The 20,529-nt window shown below is 39.2% G+C and overlaps 1 protein-coding gene across 1 annotated transcript in view; it reads right to left on the reverse strand.

Annotated features, from left to right (window-relative positions):
- Positions 1 to 20,529, reverse strand: part of Tapt1 (transmembrane anterior posterior transformation 1) — a 51,850-nt gene that overhangs the window by 8,018 nt on the left and 23,303 nt on the right. Inside the window, exons 4-11 of the mRNA XM_052734868.1 lie at positions 12,720 to 12,882; positions 11,854 to 11,989; positions 10,673 to 10,770; positions 10,434 to 10,503; positions 6,079 to 6,159; positions 3,349 to 3,458; positions 1,656 to 1,715; positions 1,243 to 1,311 (exon numbers count right to left, since the gene is read on the reverse strand). Of these exons, the coding sequence (XP_052590828.1) occupies positions 1,243 to 1,311; positions 1,656 to 1,715; positions 3,349 to 3,458; positions 6,079 to 6,159; positions 10,434 to 10,503; positions 10,673 to 10,770; positions 11,854 to 11,989; positions 12,720 to 12,882 (787 nt within the window). The remainder of the gene's footprint in view (positions 1 to 1,242; positions 1,312 to 1,655; positions 1,716 to 3,348; positions 3,459 to 6,078; positions 6,160 to 10,433; positions 10,504 to 10,672; positions 10,771 to 11,853; positions 11,990 to 12,719; positions 12,883 to 20,529) is intronic.

The following is a 20,529-nucleotide window of genomic DNA, read 5'->3' on the forward strand; positions in this document are numbered from 1 at the left end:
GGTCCTGGGAGCAGCTATGAAAACGAAGCAGCGATAACTGGCCTCACCCAGTGATGTTAAGATTCTATCGTGATGCCTTCAATAGAATTAAAATGCTACACACGAAAAGAACAACAGAAATGGGACATGGGATGGGCTGTCACATGTCCAATCTGGTTTCACTGTGAGAAAAGCACCATGGAGCCCTCACCTGTGCCACGGCTTCTAGCAGAGAAAGGGTTGCTACTACCATTCAACTAACCCTTTAATTAAAAAACAGCTGCACAATCTAGATTTACCCTCAGGACTGAATATATCATGTTTCTAATACCAGGAAATACACATAGAAAAATTCAACATGCTATTTTTTTCAATTTCTTTAACTTTTACTAAATAACCTTTAGAATCTAAGTTTCTCCGAAATTTGTTTTTCTGAAGTAAAAGAAATTTGTATTACTATATCATAAGCAATTAAAACCATAACATGTTTAGGGTATGGTTATCTGTTAAGTTGTTGAAATTTAACATGAAACCTATCATCACCCACCATCTAAAAACGTGGGGTAAAATCTAAATACAGCTGCTACGACTTCCAGCTTTCTTGTACATTTGTCAGCTGACCTGCACACAGCTGCTTTCAGGTCACGTTCAGATGCTGGATCCAGGAGGGTAGAAGGTGTAAGCACACTGCAGGGCTCAGACCTGCTCACCACTCACTATGCATTCTGCGTTTATTTCCTCAGCATATGTTCCCAGCACTGGATTGATGGCACCTAGCACCTCACTATCAAAGTGCCCGCTAGAAACAGGACGAGCTATGCAGCCACCTCCATGCTCCAGTAGACACAGCAATGCCCACCTCCGGGTGTATCCATTAGAGAGAAAATTCTTTACTCAATGGATAAGCAAAAGAATAACCTCATTGTTAGGAAAGCTATTTGGATAAGCAGTCTCCATGATGTCACTTTTCTGCTGATAGCTCAAAATCCAAAGGAATAATGAATTTAGAATTTAAGACAAACTTCTTTTGGGTTACTTACCATTTTTTGAAATACAAAGACCTGTTGAAACAGACTTACTGATAATACATACTGATGTTTTATGATGATGGCCATCTCATTATGAAAACAGACTTACTGATAACACATACTGATGTTTTATGATGATGGCCATCTCATTATGAAAACAGACTTACTGATAACACATACTGATGTTTTATGATGATGGTCATTTCATTATGAAAACAGAAAAGCATAAACTTACTAAGACAGCTAGCGGGAGAGGAATAAATCCCATTCTCCGTGCTACCGAGTCACTGTAGTCTGTATATGCCTGCAGAGAATGGAGAAAAGGACTCACTCAGTTTAATTAGCATCTAGAAAGTACCATTCACTCATCAGCAGAAGCTCTGAACAGGTGTGGTACAAACTGAAGAGAACGCAGCACCTGCCCCATAACTGAGCAGAAGGATGCAGGAACCTAAGTGGTCACCACACATTTCAAATAAGAAGTTATATCATTGCTAAAATGTTGCAGAAACATACAGCATTTAATGTTATTGCTGTATAAATATTTAATGTCTAGAAAAAGACAAGTTCAAGTCTATAGTTTTATCTGTAGTACATTTAACCACTAGGGAGATAATTTCAGACAACACCTTTAAATGAAATGCTCACATTTTTCTGTCGGCTGCTGACAAGGTCAAATGCAAGGCTGGCTCTATACTCACTGTAGACCTGAAGGCAAAAAAAAAAAAAAAAAAAAAAAAAAGGTAAGATGCAGTCTACAACATACACACAGTGGAAAGGTTTAGGCTTTGTAGATAAAAATGCTTCCTACCTGCGGGGCAGCTACCCACCAACCCCACAGTTCCCCAGAGTTTTCTTGAGTGAGAGTAGCAGGAAATATTAGATAGAAGGATTTAGAATATGAAGATAAACAAATAGAAAATACAGGATAGCCTCCAAGAAGGCCTGGAACCTATTCCAACGAGCCCTGACTGTCTCTGCCCTAAGGTATTTATAGAAACGCCAAGTGGTAGAGCAAAAGACCTCCCCGCAGCATAGCCAAGTGCAGACCACCTCAGACACCAGCACTCAGGCCCGTGGTCCAATCATCCTCTCTATGAAGACCTGCTGAGTAAAGCCACTAAGAACCTGAAAATGGGCTTCCACACCTACCTACTCAGGGAAAGATGCTAATGAGCAACCAGACATCTACAGCTTGAGGAAAACGGTTAGCTTCCCTGAGCTGCTACATTTTTTTTTTTTTTTTTTGGTTTTCGAGACAGGGTTTCTCTGTGTAGCTTTGCGCCTTTCCTGGTACTCGCTTTGGAGACCAGGCTGGCCTCGAACTCACAGAAATCCGCCTGCCTCTGCCTCCCGAGTGCTGGGATTAAAGGCGTGCGCCACCACCGCCCGGCCTGAGCTGCTACATTTTAAAGGCTTTGCTCTAAAGAGGAATAACAGCCAATGACTACAGTTCCCAGAGTTTGGACTTTAGGGAGAAGTGGCCATTTTAAGCAGTGCTATATCGAAAAAATAATTCTGGAATTTTGAGTGCACAGTTAAGTATTATAACCGTGTATTTAACCACAACAATAACACCCTTCCAAAAAAGGATGCTGATAGTGAGTGAGACAGAAATGGGCTGGACCTTATCAGAGCCATTGTAGCAGCCTCTAGGGAGCATGACAATTGTATTCCCACTAAAAATGGCATGAACTACCTGAATCAAACCTTTAATTTCAGGTACTGAGAAAATACCCTACAAAAAAGAAAATCATCTGTATTGACAAAGCCAAGAGAGAAAATGGTGAATTCAGTTTTGATTTCTGCTTTGCTGAAAGGACAGAAACATGCTTCAAGCATTTAGAAAACCAGAAACAGGATTTTGCAACTGGTACTGCATTCACTTTTGCGCTGAACAATAAATAAGTTGTCAAATATGATTGTCAAAAATATAACTCAAGAAAATCAAGGAAGCTGCTGAGCTAACTGTCTCTGTTTGGAACTAAGGCTGAGGCTCTGACAATGACACTCTCCACCTCCATGTACCTGTATACTGATTTATAGCCGAGGAGCTAGTTCTAAAGGTACTAGAGAAAATGGTTACAACATAAAGAAAATCCCCCAAAGCTTCCTCAAGTGAGTTCACAAGTAAAATGTACAGCTTGTCTCCTAGGACTTAGGTACCTGATTATATTCACAGAAAAAAACAAAACCCAATTTCTAAATAGGAAATATTTTGATGGTTCTATTTTAAAATAGATCCAGTATGATTTTAATAATAAATACAATAAACCAAAGGTTACCTTATGATAATAATGAGTCAAGGAAACATTAAATAGGAATTGCTAGAAATACATACATCTGCAGTGATGTCATTGAATTTGGTGATAAAGGCGTGCTTTACAATATCCACAGCAATTTCTGACGCGATCACCATACAGACATCGGGAAACAACACCCAGAGATGATCTATAAAGCAGGTAAGAAACAGACAATTAGACCTCTTCATAGAAATAGAACCTGTACCTCAAGCTCCTAGCAGCCTGGAACCTCCAACAGGGCACACTCTAGTATTTTCAATGAATAACGGAGAACTAGCATTTTATTAATTAGAACCTTCATGGCCAGAGTAACGTTTTACCAAGTTAAAGGATAATTAATGTTTATCCGGTGTCCTAGCACCACTTCACATGCAGGCCAGCATCCAGAGGCCTTTCCTATGAGGAAACCACACACTGGAGAGATGACTAGGTAAGTGGGTCCTTAGAACACCTAGCAGATGTGTTGAAGCCCTTTCCTCCCTGATCACCATGGCTTAAAGAGCTGGTTGTTTTATTTCACAGCACATAGACATAACTTACTATATCTGCTTATTTTAGTAAGACTTCAATTCAGTACTACATAACTGATAAACCCATCCACAGGCATCCTCCCCAGGTCCCAAACAAGAACCGAAGAAGTGCAAAGCAAAGATGTTTAGAGATGCTGGTTGGGGCTTACAGAAACTCAGCATGGACTACTGGAGGGCAGGGTTGCCTACATGGACAACAGAGGGAAGCTTTTCTGAGTCTAGCAACTCGCTGAAGCTAATAGGCTCCTAGGACTCTTAATAGCAAATGCTGCCATCTCCTGCTATGCTCCTGGGAAAATTTTCTAAGCATCTAAAGCCTAGTTTCCTCATCTACAAAATGAGACTAATAGAATGTTTACATTTCATTACTGTAAGATTTAACTGAGATACTGGAATGCAGCAATGTGCTTTCCATACAAAATAGTACTTTTGCTGTTAGGTACCTTGGGCACAAAGGGAAAGCAATTATAAAACAAAACCGAAGTATGAAAGCACGATGTCCAAACCAGTGAAAGCATCAATGCATGGTGTTCCCTTGTCACTGCACAGTGGAGGTAAAGGAGGTTTAAGGTATGATTACGGGAATTCACACATCCAGTTCTCAGATCGATCGGGCCTTCCTCTGGCATAACAATTCTGTTCCTTTGGGACTAATTCCGTCTGGGCTCCATTTCTGGGGCCAGTCACACATGCCCACTCTGTCTTTTGTGGAAACTGTTAGCTGATCTTGTCAACACTATGCACCAAAAGCATCCAGGTAGAGGCCAGAGAAATGGCTCAGTGGGTAAAGGAACTTGCTGCCAAGCCTGACCACTTTGAGTTCGTGCCCCAGAGCTACCACTGTGGAAGGAGTTAAGTGATTGTCACAAGTTGTTATCTAACCTCTGCATGAGTGTGCAAGTGAGCATGTGTATCCACAGGCATGAGTTAGGACATGTGCACACACACATGAGTGTAAAGCTAATATTTTTGAAAGCATGTAGATAACACAAAGTCAGGTGTGTAGCATGAGGGGCTTTCCCACCAGAGGTCAAGTGGCCTTTGGATCTATTCAGATTAGAGCTGTTAAGATCTACAATTTGACCATACAGGTTCTGTAAGAAAGTAACCCCTGGAAATGTATTTCCAAACTCAATATCACTTTATGTGTGGTTCTAATTCTTCAAATATCCCTGAAAACAAGCCACAAGTCAAGGTAGCAAGAGGCTTCAAATGCTTAGGACATCCACAATGTTGGAAGTCACACAAGAACTATGAAACATTGTCTGTTCCATTAGGAACGAACTGTACATTAAGAAAAAAAGCCTGCAAATGACCTGAGCTATCGGAACAAGTTCTGTGCTGCAGTCACCTCCTACCCCATCAGCCTGCGAGGCCTGTGAACTCCTCAGCACTTTTACAGCTGTCCTGGGCTGAGCCATTTGCCTGGGACGGGGCATAGCAGTGCCTGGCTGCTAACTGAACAGGTGAACATTTGTGGAATTCTGACAACCTCTTGTCAGCCAGATTCAGGAATGAATATAAGCAACACAATTTATTGACTTTAATCTATTTCTAAAATTCACCCTCACTAAAAAAAAAAAAAAGGTAAATGTGAGGAAGAGCGAAGGCTCTAACCTAATGGGACCCAGAGTAACCACAATAGCTACAGCTCCAAGAGGGCCCTGAGCTGCTGCACTTGGAGTATGCTTAGCCACATGAACATCTGCAGAGACACAGGTCTTATGAGAAATGACAGCATCCAACTCCATAGAGTATGAAACATCCATTCCCCTGGAAGAGCCATTTCAAATACACAAACATCAGTACAGACAGGCACTTCAGCACTGACTTTACTTCATGTGAAAGAATGATTTTTTTTTTTAAGTTTTTTGAAAACTAAAAAAGATATGGTTTCTCTGTGTAGTCCTGCTGTCCTAGAACTTGCTCTGTAGACCAGGCTGGCCTCAAACTCGGAGATCTGCCTGCCTCTGTGTCCCAAGTACTGGGATTAAAGGCACGTGGCACCACTACCCAGCCTTGATTTGTCTTAAGAGTAAAATTAGCCAGGCAGTGGTGGCACACGCCTTTAATCCCAGCACTTGGGAGGCAGAGACAAGTGGATCTCTGTGAGTTCAAGGTTAGCCTGGTCTACGAGCCAGTTCCAAACTGTCTCAAAAAATAAAAAACAACAACAAAAACAAAAACAAAAAAAGAGTAAATTTAAAGGACACCATATTTGATCCAAGAGGCACTTACCTGGATTCCAAGAAAACTGTTCCATGTTTCTTAAGCACACTATTAGCAAAAGCACATAATTTGTGAATCGTTCCTTAATATCTTAAAAAAAAGAGAGAGAGTTGAACATTAAGTGCTAAAATGTATTAAATAGGGAAATAATTAAATAATTCTATTAAAACATCTGTAAAAAAAATAGTGATTTTTGGAACCCATGGGGTTCCTTTTTAGATACCAAAATTCACAGTGCTCAGGTCCCTCATACCAAACATTGCACTATCTACCTGTACATAACCTATCACCTTCTGTCATATGCTCCAAGTCATCTTTGTATCTTAAGTTGTATCAAATACAATGTACATAGTTGTTATGATGCATTATGTAGGGAGTGGTGACAAGGAAAGTCTTCACATGTTCAATGAGGATGTGACTTTCGTTTAGAATATTTCCTACAGCCATGGAGGACTCACAGCTAATTGTGTGTGTGTGTGTGTGCGCGCGCGCGCGCATGCACGTGTGTGTGCATGTGTGCGTGCATGCGTGTGCACATATACCCATGCGTGCAAGCCATTACTTTGTTTCCAACATATTACCAGTATGGGATTTAAAAAAATTAAAATGTTCAAACTGGGTCATTAAATGCCTCCAACAGTCTTTGGGAATATATGACAAGTGTTTTCATTTTTATAGAAGAATAAAAATAAAATAGAATCATAGAATAAAATACAAGACTTTGGGTAAAATAAACTTGTGTGCTTCCAGGAAATATCTAACCTGGTAACAAATGTGTATGTAATTTCTTTCTTAAGAGAATACTTGCATTGTAATAGCATTGCTTGGTGGTAGCCAGGGGATTTCTTTTGTGTGTGTGTTTATAAAGAATTAGGTTTCACAGTGGTGTTTGCCCTAAGTTAATAACTGGCTGATTAATTGGAATGAATTTAATGAAAATAAAGAACTGACTTCTTGTCAGAGACAATTTATATATTTAATTTTTTTCAGCTGTTTTCTTCTTAGGAGCCCAAGATACCACATAGTCAAGAAAAAAGTACCTGTGACAATGAGAGTGTACCATATGCGTGTGTCTGTGTAAGCCTGGAAGCTGTGGCTAGAAACTGTCACTCACGTAGCACAGCTTCCATCCCACCTGACTGTGACACTGCCTGATCAGAACCCTGCACCACCACGTCACCTCACTGTCCTCTGTGGGACCGACCATTCTTTTTTTCCATTCCCCACTGTTGTTGCTCCACACCACAACTGGATTTCCCTCCATTGCAAATCCTCTCAGGTGAGCTACCTTTACTGTCTGTGCCTTCCCCAAATTCTTAAACTCTTCCAGTTAGAGCCAGTACCTTTGTTCCAGAGTCACCAAGCTTCTCACTTGTGGGTCTGAACTGTACCTTTAACCCTTGAGCTCAGTGGACACACATGCTGTGCAATCCATGAAACCAGAGTGTGAATTCTTAAACAATACCAGTTGCAAGGTATAGATAGCAATGAATTTTGAGGTTCAGAGTACAGATATACCCCCTGTGAAATGCATGACAGAACTGGAAAAGCATATGCGGGGTTTTCAAGTGCTCATTCTGACAAGCTCACAACACAGTGCATACTCTTTCGGATGATTTCAAAGGGGATGCAATTTAAAGTCTGTCCTAGCATAATTCCTAGCCAAATCAGTTCAAAGAGAGGAAATACTCTCTGTGCTTCCTTAGAGGTGGATCTGAATTCATGGGGGTGCTTTTCTTAATGGACCTTTAACTGGAATTCTATACAGTTATTCACAGATCTGTCTCTGTATGTATGTTAAATTCTTTCTAACTTTCACTAACAAAGTTAACAAAGCAATGTACTCATTTTAACTGTCCCACTAAGAATGGCTGTATAAGACAAACTTGGTTCTTAACCCAATTATCTGGAAGGAAACTGAGCATATCATTTGAAGCAAGCCAAGCAGGCTTCTGAGCAAATGGAGCCTGAGCAAGACCAGTATTTAGGCTTGTATCCACTCTCGCCCATAGAAGCTGCGACACACAACCCCCATAGCCATTTCAGCTGCGAGAGCACCTAGGGGAGCGGAAAACTCTCTTCAGGGGCTCTTGAAGAAAACAGTTCAGAAAACAGGTGATTCAAACTATGAGAAAATGAATAAAAACCAACCATTTGACGGATAAATACAAGTTTATAATATGAAAAATGGAGATTTTAATATTATGTAAAGTTGACAAGATAAAAATTTTTATTACAAAAATCTACCAACGTAAGTATGTAAATGAAACTATGGAATATTAAAATGAAGTTTTATTCTGGTACTTTCTACTTTTTTTACATTTTAATGTTTTACATACATCTTGAAGCCAAGACTTTATTTACTTACTTAAACTGTGAGCTTTACTAAAACATAACTCAAATCTTTAAAAAGTTTTTTTCATAGTAAAGCAAAATCTCATATAAATGATGCTGTGGCTCAGAGCTTTCAGATCCATCATGGACAGCCTCACAGAACTGCCTAGACCTTATTCATTTTCCATTTGTTCTTCTTATTCCTTGAAAAGTTCTCAAATCTACAATTCTAAACCGTTTGCTTTAATTTATTCATGCATCATCATTTTTGTCATGAATTTCCATACAATGAAATGCACAGATCTCGAGTACATAGGTTGGTAATGTCTGGTGCCATTTTAACTAGAAATGGAAGAGTTCTACCATCAACAAAGTTTCTCTGACCCTTTCTCCAGTTATGTTCCATTCCCAACAAGTAACCACTCTCCTTTCTGTCATCATAAATTAATTCTGTCTGATCGCAGACCTCAGACAAACGAAATTCAATCATACTTTCTGAGGCTGGTGTTTGTTTCTGTGATGTACACAGCAGGATAGATCACTAATTCATTTTTCCCCTTCATTTTACCTTGTTTGGTGTTGTGTGAATGTGTTGATGTCTGGACAGTGTATGGGGAGGCAAGAAGTGTTGTTCCTCAGGATCCATACACCTCTCTTTTGACAGGACTTTCATTGTGCTGGGGGTCACTGAGTAGGTCAGGTTGGCTGCTAGCAGCCTCGGGGAGGTGTGTGCCACCACACCCAGTTTTATATGTGTTTTCACAATAAAGCTGGGTATTCAGGCTTGGGCGGCAAAGCACTTTAGCAACCAGGCTACTTCCCCAGCCTCCGTTTTCCTTTATTTGCTGAGCAGTATTACATGGCTTATACGTACAACCATTTATTTATGTTCCTGTTCATCCTGGGTTGTCTCCACTTCGGGGCTACTCTGAGTAGAGCTGCCACAGTAACTCCCAGTGCTGAATTACAGGGTAGTGAACGCCAAAAAAGAGGCTACCCCAAAGCTTTCCAGAGTAGTTGCAATGTTCATAGTCAAACTCACCACCAAAGCACAGAGAGGTAGTTAGTCCCTATCTTCCCAAGTTTGGCATTGTCAGGCTACAAGAGCATTCTGGTGGCCATGCAGTGATGTCTCATTTGATTTTCCTTTGTATTTCCCTAGTGATACTTTCCCTAATGATCCGAGGCACCTGCGTGTGAACGTACTGGCCATTTATATTTCCATTTTCTAGATCCAAGTCTTTTGCTATTCTAAATCAGATCACTCTTTTATAATTAATTGGCAGAATTTGCAACACATAATCAGGGATGATAAAGTCCTTTTTCAGATACATATATAACCTCAACTTTTTTCTTTTAACATAACTCTGCTCTGCCTTTTCATTTTTTAAAAATGCTTTTCCTTCATTTTCATTTTGTGTGTATGAGTGTTTTACCTGCAAGTATGTCTGTGCTCCAGATACTTGCAGTACCCATGGAGACCAGAAGGGGCGTTGGATCTTCTGGGGCTGGAGTTATAGACACAGGTCTTCTCAGAGAGCAGCCAATGCTCTTAAGCTGTGTGAGCCATCTCTCCAGTCCCAGCCTTTTCATTTTTAATCAGCATATATACATTTTTTTAATTCTGAAATTCAACTTATATATTGTCCTTATGGTTAGTAATTTTTTTGTGTAGTCTCTAAAAATGTTCCCCTATACAAAACTTGTGGATATAGTCTCCTATATTTTATTTTAGAAATTTTAAGATGTAGCACTTATGCTAATGGCAACAAACAGTTTTGAATTAACTTTTTTGGAGGAGGATGGGGTCAATGTTCTTTCATTTAATATTTATCCAGATGTTACCACTACTAGGTGAAAAATACCTCAGTAAATACTGATCTGTTTTAGAAAACACAATTTTTAAGCCTTTAAAAAATGTTTTAAAATACAACTACTTCTCATTAAGATGTTATTCAACATTTGTTTATGGTAATGAGTCACCTTCAATGAATGCTAATTAGAGCTACAATCAGAATCTGACTACTTACCACTATTTGACATCTGAAAGAGATTGTTCTTTTCAAACTTCTTGAAAACACTTCCTTTAATTTCAACAAACTGAAAGAGCAACAGAAATACCATCTTCGTCACTTTAACAGTTGTAAAAATCAATCTCTCCACAAAAAGCTTCTTAGGATAAGAGGAAACAAAGACTCTTTTTACATGCACAATATTAGTGTGACCGCCCTTCCTAAACTAACAATACAAAGTACAATTTTGCACTTACATTGTTGGACATCATGATGGTAAGCAGCGACTTGTTGTGAGAGTTAAAAGCCACATTGAGAGTCGTTGCTTGAACCATTATGAGAATTGCATGTAGAACTAAGAGTAAGTCAAGGAAAAAACTTGTTTTCAGAAAATTATTAACACAATATCAAAAATGGGAGAAATGATCTCATTTTTCTAGATCAAATCTGACTGACAAATATTTTCTTATTGTCACAATTTTCCTATTATCTATTTGATATAGATTTGGTAAGACATATGGACACCACAGGAAACAAGCAGAAGCAGAGGGAAATCTGTACATCCATTATTTAGAACTGAACCCCTGGCACCTAGCACAATGCTTAAGAATTAAGCCCTCAAAAAGGTGCTGAATAAATTGAAGAAATTATGGTGAATGATGAGAGGAAAGAGTAAGATACACACATTCTGCATTATGATAATTCAAAGTTTTAAAAGTGAACACCAAAGTTAGTATAGAGTTGCTTTTCTTTGGTTACTCAAGTGATAGAGAAGATTAAAATGGTAAGAAATGTCTCAGGCTGTTCTTCACGTCATGCAGAATTATATCCTATTGCCCACAGAATAATTCACCTTTGTTCCACTAAAATGGGAGCAAGCTCTGTCCCACTTTGTTCCCAAGTATTAATTTCTTCAATGTATCAGTGACAGTAAGGAAAAGATATGACAGAGTCCTGTGAATGTGTCCTGCTTTCATAGATATGCACATGTATGTAAACCTATGTGAGTGTAAACACAAGTATGCACACATGCACAGGCACACACACACACACACATACATTAGAAAGTACTTGTTCTCCAAAAGAAAAACTTGAAGCAAGAGAAACATATGTGCACACAGACACACAAACACAATCTCCAAAACTGTATCATGCAAATTACAACCTGAAAAAAAAACTTGAGAGTCACACAGCTATGAATATTAACTACAGGCAGACATCAACGTTTCCTTATAATCAGTCAATCACAAGGAAAAGTAGTTGTGCATCCAGAAGGCCTTAAACTAATTTACAATGGATATTAAAACCAATTTTTCAAAAGAAACCAGGGATTTCATTTTAATCTACACACATACAGCATTTCATGCAGGGACAGGTAAACAAATAAAATAGGGTAGAATCACACTGGTGGCTGGAATGTTCACGTCTACAAGGATACAGACATAGAGAACAGCCATAAAAAAGTGAGGGATGACTCCGATGTGTGCTCTTTTTCTTTCTTTAGGCTCGGTGGCTGTCCAGTAGAGAGCATCTAAGATATCTTGTCCAAATGAAGAGAACAGACGATCGGCTACCTGCAGAGGGAAATAGCAGACCCGTTTCCTAACTGCTCAGTTAAGTATTTCACCAGCCACCAGATGAAAAGCAAATATTGAACCTGATTTTACGATTCTGGAAGGGAAGCTGAAGAGGAGCAAAGCTTATAACTTCCTCCACTTACTCCTGGCTTATGCTGAGTACTCCATACATATGTGGAATCACAATTGGCTTAGTCAAATTAGCCATTTGTAAAAAACAAAAACAAACAAACAAAAACCAAAACAAAACAAAAACTTTAAAAAATTGGGAAACTTGAAATAAAAAGTTCAAAACAATTTATGTTTAGTAAAGCAAGAACATAATTAACAGTCACTCAGACTCTTTAAAGTTCTTATAAGAAACAAAAAACCAATAGGTAAGTGGGTTTGCAATAGATTTGCAATTTGATAGTGTATGTTCTCAAAACTGTGCAGGCAGTGGGAAGCTTTCCTCTAATTGGAGGAAACGCCTATCTTTGAGGAGCTGCTCCCTTCAAGCATGATCCAGGACCAGTGGTTCAGGCGTCACCTCAATAAAAGCTTAGCTCCCAAAGCCCACTAAATCTGCACTGTCCCAAGATCCTCCAGTGAATGACGCCCCTTTCCCAGAAGCTACAGCAAACCTTCTTTGCCCACTTCCTCTATACTGTTAGACTTGACGTCTTGAGGACTGGCCAGTCTGCAGGCAGCAGGACCAGAGCGAGCATGCAGGAGCAAGTGGCCTTACCTCTAGCATGTTGTAGATGATATAGAGCTTGATGACAGACTGCCCTCTTATCAGGTGGTACATCATGGAGTAGTCAACATAGTGCATCATAAAATAGCAGATTATCAAAATGACACCCTTCAAAATGTCACACACCTGTGCAGGCTGAAGCAAACGTCTGTCCCTGAAACACACAATGGAAACAGGGCTTTTACTCTTGGTGTTCTCAAAGCAAGTCATCTTTACTGGACAAACAACAGCATCCCAAGGTCACAGTGAAAATCAGCTGACGTTATAAATCTTAACAAAGATGGTCACCCAGAAGACTGTGGAGTAGGACACTTTGTGCTGCATGCACAATATAAAGATGTTAAACTAGAAGTGGATGAGGACTGAAGAGAGCGGGCAGGCACCTGCTGCTGCTGGTACTTTAAAGCAGCAGCTCTCCGGGGGAGGCAACCTCACCGTACTTGTGACCGCTGGATCAGCCTGCACAGTCCAATGGGTGTTTTGTGCAAACCAATCTGCACCTTGTCCACTGTAGTCAGCAACAGCCCTGGCTGGCTACACAGAGAGTCTGAGGCCAGTGCTGGGATTACAGCCATGCCTAGCTAGCTCCGGATTGTTCACAGTGGTTCGAAGGACCTCATATCTTTACCATAATGTAGGCGCCTCCCTGAACACATCCTATAATTTTTCCAGCCCATTCTTGACAAATTTCTACTCTTTTTCAACTACAAGCTGGCACAATGTACATGTCTCCTAAGTAAAAATGTATCTGCTTTATAAATCCTAAAATTTTAGGTGTATAGTTATATCACTTGATATTTTGGAGAGAGACAGTCAATGTGGCCTCTGTAGGGTTGTGTCAATTTACACTTCTGCTAGCAGCATATTGAGAAGCCTGTGGTCTATGAGCTCCAAAACAACTCATGACCAATTTCTGAATTTTTGCCAGTTGCCCTGGTGAAAAACAGAACCCAATATAGTTTCAGTGTTACTTTACCTCAGGAGTAGAGTTGGTACCGGGTGAAGATCAAACCTTGCTCATGCTAACGAAGTGCTCTGCCACTGAACCATACCTCCATTTAAAATAATCTTAAACAATATTTTGAGACAAGTCTCATTAAGGTGCCCTGGAAGGCCTTGAACTTGCAATCTTCCTGCCCTGGTCTCCTAAACAGCTTGGATTATAGGTCTATGCTATCAGGTCTTGCTCTGAATGACTCATTTATATATTTAAGATTTATTTAAATTTCCAGTGAATCCTTTCCTCATCTTCTTTTCTTCTTTCTCTCCCCCTCCTCCTTTTTTGTACTAGTTTGAAGGACAATCTTTTACTGTAGAAGTTAGTTCTTTGTAAGATGACTTGAATTTTTCATAAATAAAAAATGAGTCGATTCTTCCTTCTGAGACCAGATCTTAAAAATTAAGCCTAAATTAAGGAAGGAACAACAAGATGGAGAAAACAAACAGGAAAGAAATTTAGGATTCCCCTTTACTGGACCTAACATTTTTATGACAAGAATGAATACATCTGAGTCTGCTGCAGGCTTACTCCTCTGGATCAAGGTTCAGACTTCTGTTTGGGCAGATTTTACCTGCAGCACACTCAACTGTAAGGACCAAGTGCTTGCTTTAGGAGCTGTGGCCTCTTCATCTTCACCAGCAGTGACGACTCTAAGCAACAGTGTGAGCTGAACTCATTTGCTACTGGGCCCCTGACCTCTGAGCCACACACCAGACCTCTTGGGAGTTTCTTGGCCATCTATTCTGTTCAGCTCTTCTCAGCCTGCCCATATGAGCAGGGCTTTTCCAAAAGAACACGCAAGTCTCTTAAACTGTTTCTATAACTAGGATGAAGTACTGGCTCTGAAAGCAGCTGTCACAGGACTGCATTTCCATGGGTTACCAGTAAGTTTGCATACAATATGGGACACTGCAGGTATGAAACAGACATATCCAGGAAGGGTTCTAAGTAGATGGGAAGACATTCTAGTGATCCTACATGGAGACAGACCTGGCTTTGTTAGTCAGATCACAGGTCCTCCAACAGATGTAGAATTCTGACTGATTTTTCTTTGCAGCTCAGGTTAGAGCTCTGGGCAGAAATACACCGAGCACACAATCACCACCATTACTTCTATCCCAACTTTCCTTTCTCCAATGCTGATCTCCCCTCCTACAAAGATTGTGGCCTCATTCTCATGGGAAGCAGGGTATATTTTATCTTCAGCTTCCCACATACCCAACTTAGAGCACAGTTCTCTGCCAAGGACTAACTGATAATCCAGGAGATTTCATGCCCCACTCCATACAAGGCTAGGACTGGGAGCAGTGATTCTTCTGTCAAGAGCAAACACATTTCTATTTCAAATATCAAGAGGAGACATGATGAATAGTCCTGCCTTCCTGGCCTATGGGTGGTTGTTGCCCCACTGACGGCCAGGGAACATATTGAGAGGCATCAATGCAGGCATGGCTCTTAACAACCACAGACTTTTGAAACTTTAAAAATGATCCTGCAAACTGATACAAATCAGCAATTCATTCCAACTTGTTAGTAAACTTAAATTATATAATTTATCATTTGGAACAGTTATCGTGTTAAGAAACAAACATATCTCTCATTTTATTAATTTATAAAATACACAATAAAAAGAAAACAGGACAAAAGACACTGCACTGGTTCCTCAGCTATCTGTCACTGCCTGCTCTGGGGAAATCTTCCACTGCTAACTTAACTGGCTGCTCTGGTGATTACAGGTTTTCAAAATTAAGGACTGCTATTCAAACACAACATAAAACTTGTTTCTCAGTCCCTGTAAACAAGGATCTTCTTTCCACATGTGCCTGTTAATAAAAAAGGAAAGTAGCAAAAACAAAACAAACCACTCCTCAAGTAGCATCTTAAAAGATGCCTGTATGCATGACAGCTTCTCCAAGATCTAACCTCACAAATGAGTTTATCTAATTAAAACAACTTGAACCAATCACAGCATTTGCTCCTCTCTACCAGTATATTTTTAGACAACTATCAGTAAGCATTACAAACTCCATAAGAAGCTTATCTATAATGCTGCCAATCAATCTGGAACGGGCATCTGAATCTTTCAGGCTGACGATCCAGTTACGATGGCTGTTAAAGAGCAGTTATGGGCAGTTCCTTTAGCAAATGCTGGAAATCTCAAGAGCATGCTGCACAAAGTAAAAAAACAAAACAAAACAAAAAAAAATCACACTAATCTAATTTAGCTTTGAATAATAGTTTGATTACATGTCATGGCATGACAAGATTAAATAAGATACACAATAGAAATTAAAATAAAAATATTTAACACAATTTAAAAGATATTCAAGTTAAAACACCTATACAGAAAGTAGATTCCCTGCATTCTGAAATTTCACCTTTTAATTCCTACAAATAATTCCACTATACTTTTGCAGTTACTACAAATAACAATTTCATGTAATACATTTTACATCTCGGAGCTGTTTAAAGTCTCATAGATCCATGGAAGTAGAATTATATGGCAGAGTATGATGCTCACTGGGAGGCATCCTCACCCTTGATATCTGCTGTGAAAGTGAAACTGGTACCAGCAAGATCAAGAAGGAAGAGGCAATCATAAACCCAGCCCCCGGAGCCGTGCTGCCCAGTTCATTTCACCATGGACACAGGCCAGGTGTTGGCATGACTCACTTCACTGTAAAACACGTGTGTAACTGAAGGGGGAGAAGGACAAGTACTATTGAGATTTAAAACACTATGTATTTCATGTGGCTCACATTTTTTAAAAGAGAAGTCCCTTTATAATCTTAAAGTAAACTAGAATAAAGTACTAAGATCAAGATGCTCTCCTGACCTTGGAAACTGAATATTTTTGAAGTTTGACTGACACACAGCAAAAAAATAATCTCTTAGCATTTTATACTTGATGACTAACATCTTTTCTTGTACCTTGAATTAATTATATTAGAATGAAGTGGCTGATTTATGAAGCTGTTTGTTTGGAACAACACAAAATAAAAGGGTGCTTCTAGGAACAAGCGGCTGGGCTGAGCCCTGGGGCAAGGACTGAGGTGTTTACTGCCACAGAGACCCACAGAGTCATTAGAGATACGTCACAGGTGATTTTCATGGATGACAGTGTGGTCAAACACTGTGAGGATGTGTGGATAAAACTTAAGACCCAGTGAGGACGCTCCTGAAGTTAGGGAATCACATTCCCTCAGTGCTTCCATCCTCAAATGGTTCTGTGGCCTATGCTGGTGCTTTTGCTTTTGTGCGGAGATTAATTTGGCCAAGAGTATAGAAGGAAAATCAGGGTTTACTCACCACAAGGAGTCCCTGTGCCACCACACTCCATCCTATAAAGGAAGTGAAAGTGCTCCTCCCTTCGGTCTGATTTACAAGAGAGAAAGAAAGAGAGAGGTTGTAATGTTGCTACGCTACTTAGAGCGTCATGCTGAAGAACATGGGGCGACAAAACCTGATGCTATGAAAGCTTTCTTGTAACAGTACACTGCTCTCCACTGGTGAACCACACCATCAGCCCTGGTAAGAGGGAATAATGGACGTACTTGTTTCCCCAACAAAGATACCAAGAGCTATCCATACATGCTCTTGTGGTGGCATTAGTTACTCAGGCCAGAGTAAAGGCTTAATTTTGTATGGAAAGAGAAAAGCCTATTTATTGTGCACATATAATGTTATTTTGAGAATAACTATGTTGAATGAGGTAAGGCACATAGAGGAAAGCCAACAGGTGAAGAAACTCAAGAATTTGAAATCCATAGTTCTTTTGGGAGATAAGAACTCTCCTATGGGGTAAACTCTCAAAAGAAAAGATACTCTCCTTTCCTAAAAGAAGAAAAAAAGAAGTCAATGAAGCCTTCAATAAGAGTCATGTCTAAAACAAAGACAAGGGATCAGAAAATTTGTTTGCCTGAATTTTATTTACTCTAATTGTAAAAGAAAAACACCCTCATATTCTTAAATCTAGTCAACTCATTTATCCCTGTATAACGTTCTGCAGAGCTTCCTTTACTAATAGCTGTCAGCTCTGGGCTGTCAGGTCTGGGCTCTAGATTTGACCATTTTCCTCTGCAATCTCATTCAACATGTAACTTAGTGTGACACAATTCTAAAGCACAATATAATGGAAATTTTAGGAAGAGACAGTATTCCCACAGATACTCCATAAATTATACATATATTTGGTATTTTTAACATATTTCACAAACTTGGAATATGTTAAACTTAGAAAGACAGTATTTGATAAGCCCAGAAAACTCACATAATGTATCCTAACCCAATTCTGTTTCTATGTCTTCAGTCATTGAAAACACACATCATCCTAATCTCTAAACTGAAGCTATCTTATCCTATCTAGGAAAGGAGAAAACTTGCTTCTCATGACCCCAGATGCATCTCTCTGTCTCTCATTCAACACTGGGTAGCAGGGGTTAAGACTGTTAATTCATCAGAAACAGATTCAACCAAGTCTTTCTAAGATCACTGAGAAGTGGTATAAACTTTCCACAGGAGCAGTGCAGCATCCTTTATAAGCAGCACACCCCACCGTAGACTCACAATAACACCCCAACAACATCCCCCAATGAACACAATTTTAACTGGTTGAGAGTTGGCAAAACAGTCAAAAGGAAGGCTGAGTTACTGAACAGGCTACAAAATCTTCCTGGTTCTCACCCCTTGTTAAAGGCAAAGCCTCTGTTCACTCAATTGTTAACCAGTGGCAACAAAAACCCAAACCTCAAACCAAAGTCAAAAACCACATCAAGATAGCAGAAGATCTAGAAATAGGCTGAAAGCAGAAACTCTGGGTGAGGGCATCCTTTGCTTTAAAGTCTCTCACAGATGCTGACCAGAGAGAACTACAGGCAGAAGAGGAGGAAACACTCACTCAAGGTAGCAATGTCAAAAGACATCGTCCTGCTATAGACTACTCTTGCCATGTTGGGATTTAATTAACAAACACAGCTTTCTTCTATTTTTAGAAAAAAATTAACAAAGAGACTAGGAAGATATTTTTTGACAAAATATCGAAACGGAAGAGATGAGAATGATTAACAGCTGTGAAAAAGCATCCAATCAACGTCTCTGTAGGTTTCCAGTCAGACTGAAGGAAAGAGCACTTTTTGTTTGCTGAAAAAGATGGAACATGAGACAGCTATAGGCAAAACAAATGAAATAATCTTTAAAAGAAGTACAGATATTGGAAGGGAGGCTGCAAGATAGAAAAATTTGGCTATTTCTAAATAATTCTGTAAAAATAAAATGTATTTGGGTATTCCAGGAATACTTGAAAGGTCATAGGCATAATATTAATGATAGTTTTGTTCAGAGTCACTTTTCACAGTATAATATGTTTTCAGTTCCATGCTTTAAAAAAATTAACAGAGACATTATTTTCACTGTTCAGAGAAAATAAACTGTGGCTCACACTACTCTAAACACACATTGTTTAACTCATATATAAAATATTGAAGGTACTAAGATATTTAAAGCAGTACTTCTTCATATTTTCTGTGATCTTGCCTGCTCATATAGAAGTTTCAAGATGGTTGAAATTCTGCTACACAATTTTAACTGTATTCTTGTGTATCATTTATCATATAAATATGAGTGATAGCATGAAATGTAACTCTTCAGTTAACCTATACTGCAGACAGAGTATTAGAAATTGTTTATAATAGGCTGCCCCCTACAGTTCTCTTAGCTATAAAACCACAGAAAGAGAAAGTACTTTTTAAATGTGACTCAAGTTAATTTAGGCTGAAAAATGCTTCAAACTAAATTTTAAAGCTATCATTATGTGCCAAAAAACTTACACTACTATAAAAAGGCTGACTATAGGAAGCACCAATCATTTATGTGAAACAAACTCGAGTAGATGATTTAAGAATTCCTATTTGCTACATCACCTCTTAATATTCAGAATGGAAAGGTTATGCTAGATGCTACTTACATGTCCTGCTTACCCAACTGCCAGAGAAACACAGAAATGACTTTGAGCAGAAAACAGTGTTAGATGCCTGAAGAACAAGGTATGTCTTCAAATAAGATGAGTTTCACCCTCGAGAGACTCTTGAGAACACTGACATGCCATTATCAGGCAGTGTACTTATGTCACCCATGTGCTACCCACATAGAAAGGGAGGAACCAATCCAGAAGAAAGAGTTGCTAGGTTATAAACCCTTTTAATGTGTCACCTAAGTGTGCCAACAGCTGACCAGAACATGCCATGGGTAGAATATGAACATGTTTAACACTGCTGATCAAGGAATAAATAAGAAGTAATCTCACTCACAAAGTCCATGGAAAACACCTGCAAGTTATTTTATGTCAGGTTGTTGCATTGGATTAATCTAATTTCCCTGTATTCACCCTCTTTATTCAGCCATACATGAAGATTTGCAATTGGTAGCATTTTATAGATTTTTTTTTTTTTTTTGCTTCGGAAAAGGTAACTAATATGCCATGATCTCATCAAGCTCTCAATAGAGAAACCAGCAAACGAAGGTGAGGCTGTGAACAGTAAAGACCGTGCCACAAAGGTCTTCAAAGGCTTACTAATGAGAATAAGCATCCTTGAAAACTCTCCTCCAAGTAAAAGGAAATACTTGATAGATCCTAAACTGGTTCTTAAACTCCTAAGACGATCTCATCAAGTTAACTTATGGCTAATAAAGCGTGTGACATAATTCATATCATTCTGGAAGATGAGAAAGATTATAGACACAAAATAATAACTTCTATAGCACTGAGGTAAGCTGAACTCTTACAATGGTTTTATTCTCTGCAAC

Source organism: Peromyscus californicus, unplaced genomic scaffold (assembly GCF_007827085.1).
Source record: "Peromyscus californicus insignis strain IS unplaced genomic scaffold, ASM782708v3 Scaffold_13__1_contigs__length_99412109, whole genome shotgun sequence".
Lineage (NCBI taxonomy): Eukaryota > Metazoa > Chordata > Mammalia > Rodentia > Cricetidae > Peromyscus > Peromyscus californicus.